This window comes from Fusarium tjaetaba, assembly GCF_013396195.1.
Source record: "Fusarium tjaetaba strain NRRL 66243 chromosome Unknown NRRL66243_c0000072, whole genome shotgun sequence".
Taxonomy (NCBI): domain Eukaryota; kingdom Fungi; phylum Ascomycota; class Sordariomycetes; order Hypocreales; family Nectriaceae; genus Fusarium; species Fusarium tjaetaba.
The window spans coordinates 63,487-78,209 of record NW_023501268.1 but is presented as its reverse complement, the minus strand read 5'-3'; the positions used below and the strand labels follow the sequence as shown (position 1 = coordinate 78,209).

At 48.8% G+C, this 14,723-nt stretch overlaps 2 protein-coding genes across 2 annotated transcripts; both read left to right on the top strand.

The window, feature by feature from the left end:
• Positions 1-1,442: 1,442 nt before the first annotated feature.
• Positions 1,443-2,556, top strand: FTJAE_3865 (2-dehydropantoate 2-reductase; the record flags this gene model as incomplete). The annotated part of the gene is made up of 2 exons (XM_037350209.1): positions 1,443-1,526; positions 1,585-2,556. 2 exons carry the CDS (start codon positions 1,443-1,445, stop codon positions 2,554-2,556), a joined length of 1,056 nt encoding a protein of 351 aa, XP_037209031.1.
• A 7,455-nt stretch (positions 2,557-10,011) lies between these two features.
• On the top strand, positions 10,012-14,656 carry FTJAE_3864 (cyanobacterial phytochrome B; the record flags this gene model as incomplete). Its single annotated transcript, XM_037350208.1, has 2 exons — positions 10,012-14,151; positions 14,207-14,656. 2 exons carry the CDS (start codon positions 10,012-10,014, stop codon positions 14,654-14,656), a joined length of 4,590 nt encoding a protein of 1,529 aa, XP_037209030.1.
• Positions 14,657-14,723: the final 67 nt, after the last annotated feature.

Here is a 14,723-nt window from a genome sequence, read left to right as displayed (position 1 = left end):
TCGTCTTGACTTCTTGGACAAGTCGGGAATCAGCTGTAGGCACATAAAGAAAGGAATGATGCTGTAGTATTTTGATATCCAGCCAGGTCGATAAAAACGACCAGTAGTTTTTGATGACAACAACAGCTCCAGTAGCTGCGAGATGGATGAAGCGGCAGTTGACACATTGGTTGGGATCATGAGGGCTACCTTGCATCATGAATGTGGCTTACGTCGCGTGGGATTGACGGCGATAGCTGCTGGTCTCTATACATACCCTGCCTGTCTCGTGTCTTTCTGGTCACTCGAGTACATAGGTAGGTATGTATGTATTCGAATATCGCAATCACTCTCTAGTAAAACCGATCATCAACGATCGGCGGGGTGTTCCGAACCGGACGAACGGCGTCGCCGATTGGTAACTAGGAATTTGGGTGTGAATAGCTCCCGAGATGGTTAACATGGAAGTTGATTGATTACCTGCTTGCTTGCTTGCTCTACCTTGATGACTTGCCTTGTTTGAACAACGATGCTGACACATTGCGGGAGACCAAGGGAGCTAGAGCAACTGGTTTTCGTCTCGTGTTGCATTTGCCGTGTTTCGGAGTGAACCACGACGAGAAGAAGCTGGAACTTGGGCTGTTTGATGCCAAAACTATCCGATGTTGGCGGGTCTACATACTTGGCCTGACTTTACTTTTACTTGTGCTTGTCTTGTGTTCGCCAATGCAGTGCTTCTATCTGGTTCAATCACACAAGTCTCACATGGCTTGCCATGCTGCCAGTGACGTGACGAGCACGGCTGGGTCCGATGAGATGGAAGGATGTGCCATATGCAGCAGGTGAGGGCCGATCACTGGGACTAAGATGGTGTTGTCGAGGTTCATGATCCTTTTGAGAGGGCAAGTATCCGTATGTATGCATGTAATTGGGTCTGCTATGACGGCGGTCGATCGGCCGACGGGAAAAGATGAGGGCATGGTCTTTAATTGATTTCAGTGATAAAGACAGCCACTGTATTCCGTACGTATCGAAGCCCAAGTATCGTATACAAGATATTCCATGTAAGGCTTGGCTTTTGCTGGGTTCCGATGGTGTGCTCCATCTCCAACCTCTCGGTCCCCTTACGGAATGGGCCTCGGTGTTCGGGGCGGAAGTGGCGGGGCTGGGTTGCTTTGAAGCTTGAGTTAAGGTAGTCTAGAGCTTCATGATTATAATTCAACCTCGTGTGAGTCTCGTATTCTATTGCATCGGAGAAATACAAAGTACATAGACTCGTTGCTCATCAAGCCTTAATAAGAGATATCTCTCGGCTTAATTGAAACGCCATTCATTGGGTGCCCTGCTGAGCATAGGACAGAAAGGCCCGATACATCGGCATCATGGCAGACAACAGGTACCCAGGGAGCACCCATCATACGCATACTCAATTGCGCATAAGTCACGTCTAAACTGTTGCTAACATGTGCATCTGTCATAGCCGCGTTGATGTCATCTTCATCGGTGCTGGCGCCGTTGGTTGCTTCTACGCTTCACGCCTTCATCATGTAACGTACCCAACTTCATGATAACCTGCATTGGTACACTCACTGACAATCATGATAGCCATCCCAAAACATTCACGTCTCTCTCGTGGCTCGCTCTAACTATGCTGCTATTCAAAAAGACGGTGTCAAGCTTCTGACACGAAGCTTTGGTGACTACACCTTCAACCCTGATGCGGCTTTCCCTTCTGTCGATGCTGCTGCCGCTGCTGGCACTTCATCAGGCGCAAAGCGAGACTGGCACTATATCTTCGTGACAACCAAGGCTCTTCCAGATATCAGCGATGACTCATCCATCATTGAGCCCTTGGTAGGCCCAAAGTCATGCATCGTCCTCATCCAGAATGGTGTCGGCGTAGAGGAGCCCTTCCGCAAACGCTTCCCTAATAACCCCATCGTCAGCGCTGTTACAGTTGTTAGTGCAGAGCAAACCTCGCCTGGTACTATTCGTCAGAACCGCTGGACGCGTATCAGCATCGGACCTTACACAGATGGTTTAGCCTCGAAGGACTCGGAGTTAGGCCGTCGTGGCACAGAGTCGACAGAAGCACTGCGTCGTTGGTGGACAGAACTGGGTGGTATCAAAGACGTGGATCCCCATGATGAAGTCGGTCTTCAGACTGTGCGGTGGCACAAGCTCTGTATCAACGCAGCCATGAACCCCTCCGCTGTGCTCTCAGGTGGCCGTGGCAATGCCGACATGGTAGCAGATGACGAGCTCCAGAAACATCTACTAGGCGTGATGCATGAGATTCGAGATGCTGTGCCCAAGATCCTCGGCAGACCTTTCCCAGACAGTATGGCCAAACCTGAGAAGATCGTTGAAAGCACAGCCCGCAATAAGGGCGCAAGGCCAAGCATGCTTCTGGACTGGGAAGCAGGCAAGCCTTTAGAGCTTGAAGTGATATTGGGTAATCCTGTGAGGATTGCAAGGGATAGAGGTGTTGAGATGCCTAGGTTGCAGAGCCTGTATGCGCTTTTGAGGTCGGCGCAGGCCATGAGGAAGAGGGAGCAGACCAAGGGGAAGCTTTGAGTTGCGATCTTGTTCAGAGACGAGTTGCAATATTATATCATCTATCAATATCGAGATAGAGTTTTGTGATAGACATATCCGAATTGCCAACTTTCAGTTACTTATCCATTCCAACTTCTATCTCGTTGCCATACAATTCTCTCTATTCTCATGATACCAATGTCGGTGATGCAATCATTCCCCTTTTTCTGAACTGGGGCGTACCTTGAATGTAATTCAAATGACAGCTTCCATATCGTAGGAAGGACACAGGCTGGTAACGCCCTTGATGTTGAATCATGTGTCAATATGCTCAGATTGGCCCTGAGCACCGAGAACGAACATTGAGTATTGCGGCTACGATATGGAAGAGCACATAATATTGCTAAACCAGGTTCTCAATAAATTGCAAGGCCTTTCAAGCCAACACCAAATACGGATCTCCCTCTGGTGGTGTCGCATCTGGACTCTTCCGCCTTGATACCAGTCGTTCCCTGCCTCAAACCATGGTGTGCAACGGTGATAAGCCATCTTATTTCTCACCTAATTCTATTATTGGTATGTTAGTTACTTTTTGTTTCATGCACCGTCTTCTATCAACACTCGCAGAGTCGCCAAAGATTGTAGGACGCTGATCTCTTAGCCACTCAATGCCAACAGACAGGAACCCCCATCGCAACTTGACATATTATATGTTTTGTTCGTGCTCAATAGTAGTATAGAACACAATCATATGTTCATTCACCGCAGACCGATCACAACTAAATTGGTTTGGCTCTAAGCTCTGAGTGTCATCTCTCTAGACCTCGTCTAATTTAGCTGTTTGCTGGCTATCATGGCCCGAACAGTATCTCCAAACGACCAGATATCTCATGCCAAATATCAAACTCGAATTCCCATTAATAAACCTTACCATTCGGTTCATCGCAAAAGAGGAAAATGCAACAGAATCCATATAAAGTAACTGACTCGCAGTCCCCCCTGGATACGACCGCTGTGCAATCAGGGCGACAAAAACTTACGAAGAGCAGGAAACCCTCGATACAGCTACGATCAATTCATAATATCTACCAAAGCATGAGGTGTTATCCTTAGTGCAGGAAGTACATCACTGTCCAACAATCAACTAAGCATAGTTCTGACCAGATTATCTTGATAGCGTTGAGATGAAATCACTGGCACAACATAGCAATTCGGTATCTTGCTATGTCTCATAACACCTGCTCAGTGGTCCTGTACTTTGGTCTATGTATTACCAAACTCATCCGAATATTTTACAGCGCAGCACAAGGGCTCTGAGGATTGCTTGTTCGAAGGGCGCAGGAAAGCCATTTCAGGATCCCTACGTTGACTGGATGTATTGGTCTAATAGATAAGCTTCTTCATTACTTATACTTAGTCATGTCTCCAATAATGATTCTTGTATGGTGAACCAAATCCCTGGAGTAAGGCAATCCCTTGTCAAAGGGGAAAATCACAAATTTGGTCTAGTAGAGGCAGTTAGTCAGAGGGAAGGCAGCTTGTTTATCAGAATAAATGCCCTAACATTACTGTGAGTCTTTAATCATGTCGTAGCTGGCTCATTGTCTTTATTCGATGTCCTGGTTCTAGCTTTGACGATCAAAGACTGCATGAACGTCATAGAGGATCACCACGTAAGTGTTTATATTTAGAAACAAATAAGATCTGATAAGATATGCGCCGATGATTAGAGAGCAGCACAGCTTAGTCGGTCTTGGAATATACCATGGCCGGCGAAACACCCTTAAAGTTCTCAGTGTGGCTAACATCAAGGCTGGGTGTTATCATGTAAATCTTGTATTCTTCTGTCCGGCTGATATCCCATTGAGCCACAAGTCCCATAAGTCGAATGTCGGTCCACTGGACAGAATTATAAGATTCAATTCCTCTTGATTGTCTCTAAAATTGAATGCTACAAGCTCCCTCAGTGGGCCTAGACGACAGTGGCTACTCATCCTCATTATCTTCAAAGAAGCGCTTTCAGCCAAGCGTTGCTTGTACCAAAGGAGGGCATGACGGAAAATGGACAAAGCCGGCGGTATATTCAATAGTAATCCCGTTACCCATCCTCCACGTGTGTGCGTATGTATTTAGTAAATCATGCTGGTGAGGTGGCACCAGAGTGAGGCGGTTATTTGTACTTGCAGACGAACACGAAACGCACAAGATACTTATTCCGGCCCTGTTTTCTCGAAATCATGCCCCGGAGTGCAGCTCAGCTACAGCACAGTCATTCTGGAGTGTGATCCCTTAACCATCTTTCCAACAGCTTCACCATACAACTTTAGACCGCCGGCGCTCGGGACTGAGGCCTCTGTAGCAAAAAGGAAGTATTCCCAACTTAACTCCCAACCCATCATCCCATCGCCACAAAGGAGCTGAAGCTGAGATAAATAAGTATTGGCGATTAGCTAGGGTAAGGTCGATGAAGCTACTCGTTTCAAGCTCCGTAGATCGACCAATCGAGATAGAGAAAGCTCGGTCGACCAATGACCTTCAGATATGACATTACGCAACTAAACATGCATAACATATATAGCTAGGAATAACCATGTGAGCACGCTCTTGAGTCTTGGGCTTTCGCTCGTTCTCGAACGTTGGATCGTCAAAGCTGCCATATCTCACAATCTCCATCTCAACTGATCTGGAGCTTGGACGATTTCGTGGCACAACCTAACCCACTCACTTCACCGTTAGGTTTTTTTGCTCTTTTCAAGACTAGGATATCCATGGATGATAATTTTCAGCTCGTTCACTAGCCAGATTTCTATGTTGAGCTAGACATAGTTGTATTTGCTTGGCAGGGCTATTTTCGATGCCAGAACCTCGTGTCTACTGTGGACAGTGATAACTACCGAATAGTTTAAGCAAGGATAGTTCCTGGTGGTCTATCTTAATTTCTCGTTTCCATTGTCGTACTCGAAGAATCGGCTTGAATGGACACTAATTATCACGTCTAAGAGGAGTGTTCTGGGTGTACGGGAACATTAATACCTAGGATCGCTAGTAAAGTCAGGTTGGTATGGCTACTTATTGCTAATCTCACACTTTAACAGGCAATTCCCAAGATAATCTGATAGACTGCCTAATTTGGCTACTTAGCCAAGAAGCGGTCATGATCTCCCAGGCCCCAAGGGTATAAGAGAATTCGTTCAGTTGGCCCACGAATACAGGGTAAGTTGAGAATCGTATTGACAAGGAACATGAACGGCTGTCGAATGATGGCCAAAACGTTCATACTATTGAACTTCTGCAGCTTATGGTCTTTGTCTTCTACTAAATGCAAGGTCAAGGATATTCATTGACCACACAACACGTCATGGGATAGGAATATAGCCAAAGCTTGATACAAATTCGACCTCATAGTACTATAGTCGAGAGCCTCATATATATATACCAAAACCGAGGCAACGGATCAAGTGGTTTACTTGAGTAGAAGTAAAAAAAGCTCCATTCAAGAGGCAACTGGCAACTTCTGTAGATATCAGGCTACTTATTCATCCAGAAGCCTAACGCAAAATCTTGGTGATTTTGATAGTAGCTTTGTGTGTCGTTGAGCGTTCTCCAAATTTCATGCGGGGTTAAGCCGTTGATTAGGTACCTACCTAGAGGTTTATAATCATAGTCACAACGACTAAGCGGTTTAAGCTTTTGTAGATTCAGGGTCTTCACAACGGTATTTGAGTTCGTTAATCGCCCAGCATAGTATATATATGCATAGGGGTAGTCAATGAGCCAATGTTCTATTCAACACTTGAGAGGCTCTTAGCCTCTGCCCAGACTTTAACGGCGAGAGCCTTCCATCCAATAGAACATCTGCATGCTCTCGCACTGTCTTAGCGTCGGGGAGCTTATTCTGGCGTCTCTATGACCCGGCCTGAGATGGTTACCTCATGAGCAGGGGTCAGGTGGGAGCCTCTCGAGATCTGATATAGGGATAAAGGCAGTTTGCTGACCTAGTCTGAGAATCTGGCCTTCTAGCACGAATGTTACTTGTTGATTTGAGCTTTGCAAAGCCAAGCAGAAGAATTTATTTTGTGGATATAGATCAAGCCAGTCTCTCGTCCAGTCTTTGAAGTCCCGCGTGTTGTTCAGAATCGGGTCTTGCTGCCCCTCATATCGAACGGATGCCCGTTCCTATTAGGCGTTACCCTTCGGAGCACCTCCGGAACGGTGTTTGGCCTTGGCTGTGGGCTCCTACATGCATGCGGCCTAAACTGATGGTAGTTAGTGAAATGAAAATGACCAGAAAAGGGATCTCGTAGACAGGCGGTAACGCGGACACGAGAAATCCCCGAATGTCAGTGTCAACCGCCTGAGATGTCATCAAGGACCATCCATTGTCAAATGACCCACATGGTAAAGAGATTTCTCTACGGCCTACAGCCACGGCAACTGAATGTACTGGATAGAAATGTGATAGGTTCTGAGGTTGTGTTACGTGAGGGAGCCAAGGACATATTTTCCCAGTGGAGATGAGATATTTGTAGCTCCGAGGAACAATGCGAATTCTGTCAAACTTGGTTCCTCGGACAAGTCATTTGCTCTCCAAGAAAATAACCAGTCCCCTTTGAAGTTGAAGTTGAAAGCAGTTGGACTGTATGTACCTTGGCGGAACCTGAAATGACGGATTAATAAACCAAGTGGATCAAGGGTTGCAACGCCACCTGTGGCTGAAACGATGAGATCTGCGTTCAACGAGATGATTGCCATGATCCTAAATTGCTTCACGAGTTCTGATTTGCCAAACTATCCATGCACGTCCCTAAATCCGGAGAGGATGCACCGGCTCGAATGATGTCACGATCGTATGTGGCGCACCCACTGTGTAAGACGTCAGGGCTGAGAAGCCCATCCAGATCCGACATGGATGAACGACCCTTCAGATATTGCATGTCCGCCATGTCGCATTGTAGCTTGTGGCACAAATGCCGAACTTGGCTGCCATTGCACCAGTGGTGTTTGAGGTTACTGAATTGCGGTTGTTTCCTCCGTAGTGTGCACGATATGTTCAGGACCCCTGCAACAAAGATCGGCGAGGGGTTCGTAAACTTTGCCTCTCTCACCTGATTATCGAAGTACCCCTAGCCTTGAGAGAGAGATGAGAGAGTGGCAGACGGGTAAGGGTCAGGAAGCGCCATGCACTATCGTGCCCTGTACCAGGACCTCGCACAGAAACAGATGAGGGGTCCAATTGCTTCCTGGGACCATTCTTCAAGCTAGCAAAGCACCTACGGGTTGACTGGTAAGTCCTGGAAAGGCCTAGGCCGTCCTGATCGCCGATTCACGACATGGTGCGTTGTTGAGCGGTCTGGCTGGTCTGTTTGTAATCCGTGTTTCACGATCTGGGAATGCCATCAGCATTTTTAAAGGCGGATGATATGTATCTGATTTGATGCGGCTGTCAGGGGGAAAGGAGCGGTTTATGCCAGCTGTTACTGAAGACGGCAACATGTAACGGTCAGCTCTAGAGTCCTCGATCCCCGTCAAAGCGAATGAAACGCCGCATCTCGGGCAACTCCTAGCTCATAGGTACTGTTGAACAATGACAACTGCGGTACAGAGTACGGAGTATGGTAGTGTGCTTTCAAACTAGCGCACGGGTTTCGAGGTTGGTTATCTCCCGTGAAAGACCAGCCTATGATGCTATGATGCTACATAAGAGTACGTGTACGGCCTTTGGCATGACGAGAGTAAGGGACTTATCTCAGAGTTGTGTGCTCCGTATTTTTGCGTTGAGTCAATAGGGTTCTCTGGACACTTGCCGATCTCGCTTCGCTGTACCTGAGAAGCCTGCAGAAGAATCAAAGCAAGGCTGTGGACACGAAGTGATCAAAAACGATGATCAGTAAGCCCAAACTGAGCCAAAAGCCCCGTCGAAAAGGTCATGGGGCAATCTTTGAAGACTGGAGCCAAACTACTGTACCGTAGTCGCGATGGTAGAACCCTTGCTTGATGGCGGGGCATGTTTCTTCAAGTGGCCGCTGGTCTCATAGAGGGGAGAGCATAACTAATCGTAAGAGCGAGAGTGCTGTGAAAAGCTCGTTTCCGCATAGTGACACTGTACGGTGCCTCCCTGGCTGCTGGAATCTATGGCTTCGTGGTGGAGGGTTGTTTCGGGTTCGAAAGGTCTTGGGGTCATCGAAAGCACCAAATTCTTCACCACGAGACCATTTCAACAATGGCGAGAGCTGATTTGTGTACAATAGACAACTACCTGAGAAGGAAGGCAATGGAAGAAGGTATCTACTACGAGCTGACCCCAGCTCAATCGTGAAAAGTGCATCTGAAGTGCATCGTGGGCCTGAGTGGGCACCTGAAGGCCTAGACCTGAACCAGGGCCTGGCTGGGCCTGAGCCTGGGATGGCGGATATAATGGGATTTTCAAGGGATAAAAATGGGATTCTGAATAGTCTTGGCAATGCAAAGCGGTGTTTCGCTGAGCGAGAGTGGGAAAATGGACAAGATCGACGGAGCTAGTGAGGCAGATGAGCAAGCCATAGGTTGGTAGGGACCCATTGGAAGTCCTGAGGTGGGCGGGCTGTCCTTGAGGCTTGACCTTGCCTTCATGCCCTGTGCTGCCATGGGGGCGTCCATTCCCACTTGATCCTCAGCGCTGTGGCCACTGGTCTGGCCACTGGACTGCCCGGGCTGGCTCTTCTCCGGCAGGTGTCAATAGTGAGGGGTCACACTGTACTGTGCTGTGCTGTGCTGCATCGAAACTCGCCACCTCCACACAATCAACCAACAACCTACAAGCACCTTTTGTCCAAAAGCTGCCACCTCGGGCTGGCAAATTAATATTCTCCTCGCCCTTGAATTTCGCCTCGCCTCATTCTCGATTTTCCCTACCTCGTCATTTAGACTGGTATTACGTATCAATCGATAAATCAAACGCCTGAACATTCAGAGCCTTCGTCACTCCTTCCGCATTGGGATACGCCATCGCAGCCCTTTGCCATTATCACGCCTATTTTCTATCTGTCTACCGTGATAGCTCCGTTTCGTTTCATACGGCTTGTCTGGTCTGTCCGTTCTTTCGTGGGCAGTTCTAAGTCTGAACCCTTGTTTGACATCGAATTGGATGGGAGCCTCGTCACTTCCACTTGGATCTTGCTCCTCCCATCAACGCTACCCTACCTCACTCTACCATTGTGCATGTAGCTCCCGTGCTGCTCCTTCTGGCAAACAACCTATCAACCACGATCACGACAACACCACGGACGATTTTTCACTTCACCTGGGCTACCCCAATCGTTCGGTCTCAGGAGATCATCCTAGGCTGTCACCCTAATATTTTACGATATCGGTTATAACGGGAATGCGCGACGCTACTTTATAGGACCGACCTCACCTCTCCCTCGAGCATTCTCTTCCCACCCTCTTTTGCCTCTCGGCTTTCATCCTTCAGCATCCGCTTCGCAACTGTTAGGTTAGCGATCAGACAGCATCGCCATGGATGCGCCTCGCGAGAAGGACGACCAGAACGTCAACCAAGCTCAGCCTGAGCAGCAAGGGCAGCCAGAGCAGGAACAACAGGAGCAGGAACACGACCCCTCGTCTACGTCTCCTCCAACCTATACTTACCCTCCTCCACCTCAGTCTTCGACAGCATCTTCATCGACATTCAGGCCCATGGGCCAAGATTTGCCAAACTCGCGAACAAGTCCTTCCGACGCAACTCCAACACGCACAACTCGGGCTGCCTCATCTGCTGCTCCTAGCGAGCATAATAGTATTGCAAACTCGGATCCGCCGTTTTCTCCGTGGAGTGTTGGCTCAGACAAGCAATTGGGATATCACTCTGCTGCTTCAGATATTTCTGGTGATCGAGTCTTTCCCATACGATCCGTCATAAGCGTCGACCCCAACTCTAGTAAGATTGCCAGTGAGGATTATTTCCCGACTTTGCCTGAGCGCGATGGTCGAAGCATTCCTGTCCATGTCCCAGGTGCTCCTCGAGCTGACACGGGGCCAGATCTGAGACGGTCAGACACCGTCCCAGCTAATTACCATTCACGGGCCCATAGTGAGCGCATCGATGCCCTTATGCGGAGGAAGAACACCATGAGCGGTCCAATGTCTAGTATTCAACTAGACGCAAACCGCCATGGAAGCAGTACCACGCCACTTCAGCTCGATATCTCCACTTCCGACAATGACACAGAAACAGAAGAATCCGGACCAATGGGTCACAGCGTACCTGCAGCTGCACCCTCTGGACACGAGGCCGATGTGTCTTCTGCGGGACAATCGAGCGCTGACGTCCCCCTTGTCACCTCTCGCTTCACCCACGTTGTGACAGACGATGGCCACGCAGTTATCACAGGTCGCGATGGTGTCCTACAGCGCTGCGAAGATGAACCGATCCATACTCCTGGCGCGATTCAAACATTCGGCGCTCTCGTTGCGCTCCGTGAGGAGAACGATGGCTGCTTCGTCGCTCGATACATTAGCGAAAACTCTGAGCGAATGCTGGGCTACACTCCCAAGCAACTATTTCAACTCAAAAACTTCTTAGACATCTTGACGGAGGAACAGCAGGATAATCTTCTTGACCACATCGATTTCATTCGTGATGAAGATGCGGATCCAGCCGTTAACGGGCCTGAAGTTTTTAGTTTGTCGATTCGGTCTCCTAAGCGCAAAACCACAAAACTCTGGTGTGCTATTCATATAAACCCGGCACATCCTGATTTAATCATCTGCGAGTTCGAGCTAGACGATGATGCTGAATATCCTCTACGACCAGTTGATGAATTGACGCCTGATACCCCACACGACACCCTTCAGTCAAATCCGACACTGGAAGAAATCGAAGACAGCACAGAGGTCCTCAGCAAACCATTGAGAATATTGAGGAGTGCGAGAAAGAGGCGGGGTGAGCAAGGTGCCATGCAAGTCTTTGATATCATGTCACAGGTTCAAGAGCAGCTCTCCTCAGCTCCTAATTTGGAAGCGTTTCTGAAGATCCTCGTGGGCATAGTCAAAGAATTGACTGGCTTCCACCGTGTCATGATCTACCAGTTCGACTCCTCCTTCAACGGCAAGGTTGTAACAGAACTTGTCGACACATCAATGACAAGAGACTTGTACAAAGGCCTCCACTTTCCCGCATCAGACATTCCACGACAAGCTCGCGATCTATACAAACTCAACAAGGTCAGATTGCTTTATGATCGGGACCAAGACACCTCCAGAATAGTTTGCAGGACTAAGGAAGACCTGGACGTTCCTCTGGACATGAGCCATTCCTACTTGCGAGCCATGTCCCCTATCCATATCAAATATCTCAAAAACATGGCAGTGAGATCGTCCATGTCGATATCAATTAATGCTTTCAACGAGCTATGGGGCCTTATTTCTTGCCACTCATATGGGAATCACGGCATGCGAGTGTCTTTTCCAATTCGGAAGATGTGTCGCCTTGTTGGGGACACCGCGTGCAGGAATATCGAGAGACTATCTTATGCGTCGCGGCTACAGGCTCGCAAGCTGATCAACACTGCACCTACAGACAAAAATCCCTCTGGATACATTATTGCTTCTTCGGAGGATCTTTTGAAGCTGTTCGATGCCGATTTTGGACTACTATCTATCAAGGGCGAGACCAAAATCATGGGTCTTGTCGAACAAAGCCAGGAAGCCCTCGCGATGCTGGAATACCTACGAATGCGACAACTTACCTCTGTCGTTGCATCGCAGGACGTCAAAGAAGACTTCCCCGACCTACGGTATCCACCTGGTTTCCAAGTCGTAGCCGGTCTACTCTATGTACCCCTCAGCGTTGGTGGCAACGACTTCATCGTCTTCTTCCGGAAGGGTCAGATTAAAGAAGTCAAGTGGGCCGGCAATCCCTACGAAAAGTTTGTTCGAGAGGGCACTGCCGGCTACTTGGAACCAAGAAAGAGCTTCAAGACCTGGAACGAAACTGTTGTCGGCAAATGCCGAGAATGGAATGAAGAACAGGTCGAGACCGCAGCCGTGCTCTGTCTCGTGTACGGTAAATTCATTGAGGTCTGGAGGCAAAAGGAAATGGCTCTTCAAAACAGCAAGCTAACCCGGTTGTTGCTTGCTAATTCTGCCCATGAGGTCCGGACACCTCTTAATGCCATTATCAACTACCTGGAAATAGCCCTGGAGGGTAGCCTCGACCAAGAAACCCGAGAGAACCTGGCGAGATCTCATTCTGCCTCTAAGTCTTTGATCTATGTCATCAACGACTTGTTAGACTTGACCAAGACTGAGGAAGGACAGAACTTGGTCAAGGATGAGGTTTTTGATCTTGCCAGCTGTATTAGAGAAGCGACAGGCCCATTCCTGAATGATGCTAAACGAAAGGGCATTCATTACACCGTTGTTCAGCATCCTGGGCTTCCGCAATTTGTACATGGCGATGAACGACGAATTCGCCAAGCACTATCCAATGTCACTGCGAACGCGGTGGCCCATACGCACAGCGGCCACGTCAAGGTGGAAGTTTTTGTGTCAGAAGTCAAAGATCGACATGCAGTGGTGGATTTTGTAATAGAGGATTCTGGTATTGGCATGAGTGCCAGCCAATTGGACACCTTGTTCCGTGACCTTGAACAGGTCAGCTCAGAGGAAGCGCCTATGTCGGGCACGAAGCTGGAGGAGATGCCTCGCGAAATGCGAACATTGGGACTCGGCCTTGCTGTTGTTGCCCGCATTGTTCGAAACATGGATGGACAGCTTCGCCTAAAGTCGGAGGTTGGCCAAGGCTCAAGATTCGTGGTTCAGCTTCCATTCCTCCTGCCCAACGAGTGTCCAAGCTCACATGGAAATGAAGACGTCCCTACGAGTGGTCCGACAAACAAGTCGACAAACAGTGCAGAGTCTGCCAACACTGCAACATCTGCCCCACTCTCTATGACAGCTGCCCCAGAGGGAGAGATTACACTCGTTGACAGAGGTAGCTCCATGACTTCAGCTGTTGAAGGAGGCGATGCATCAATGAAAGGAAGCCGAGCAAGCCAAAAAAGCAGAAGTAGCCATGGCAGCCACCAAAGTGACGCCGATCGACTCATTGATGCGATCTCGACCCCCCTGTCTTTGAACGAAAGGGAAGGCGGTGAGTATCCTCTTCCTGGTAGTGTGACTTCAGGAGGAAGCTCCATGCGGCCCACGTCCCGCGGCGCTGTTAGCCTCAGTGGCCGATCTGCGAGTCCTCCCCGGAGCCCTGTGGCGAGCAAACCACATAGCGAGCCTGGAAGCGCAGGTGTGGTGGACTCAAAAACTCCGATTCGAGCTGTCAAGATTCCGGACGAGTACAGCGACGTGCCTCAAAGACCACAACCCAGCGAGCATTCCCGTGTCCTTTTTGAGATGAAGGGAAACGATCGCCCGGTGACAAAGGCCGCAACAGAGAGCGTCACAAGCGGAGGAACTCAGATGACTGAGACACAACATCTGGAGGTCCTTGTGGCCGAAGACGACCCAATCAACATGAAGATCTTGAGAAAGCGTTTGGAGCGAGTCGGCCATGGCGTGCACCATACTGTCAACGGCGAAGACTGTGCTGCAGCTTATCGCGAACGATCAAAGGAGTTTGACGTGGTTTTGATGGATATGCAAGTAAGTCGTTCTATCTAGGTCTTCTCATATAATTGACGTTGCTAACATGAATAAGATGCCAATTGTAGATGGACTCACAAGTACGAAGATGATCAGGTCAATGGAGGCATCCGCGGAGCATCAAGGTCATTCGTCATTGGCAAATTCAAATTATCGCATACCGATTTTCGCGGTTTCGGCTTCTCTCGTTGAGCGCGAGAAGCAGACCTACGTCGATGCCGGCTTTGATGGCTGGATCCTAAAGCCGATCGATTTCAAACGTCTCAACACTTTGCTTGCCGGTATTTCTGATGAGGAGGTTCGCAAGTCTTGTCTATACGAACCAGGTCAGTGGGAACGTGGAGGTTGGTTTCTTCCAAGGGCCCTGCTTGGTGGTTCAGTGACTAGCGACGAGACGACACCCAAGGCCGAACCTGATGCCAAAGATAAAGATATAGGTAACACAGTAGCTGCCGAGGAAGCTAAGGCTGAGGGCGATGCTACTGAACCTGCACCCAGCACTTGAAACGCCAATACTGTTGCACCAACAAACAAATCCTTCGCCGACGACAGCTCCAGGGCGACTTAGAGCT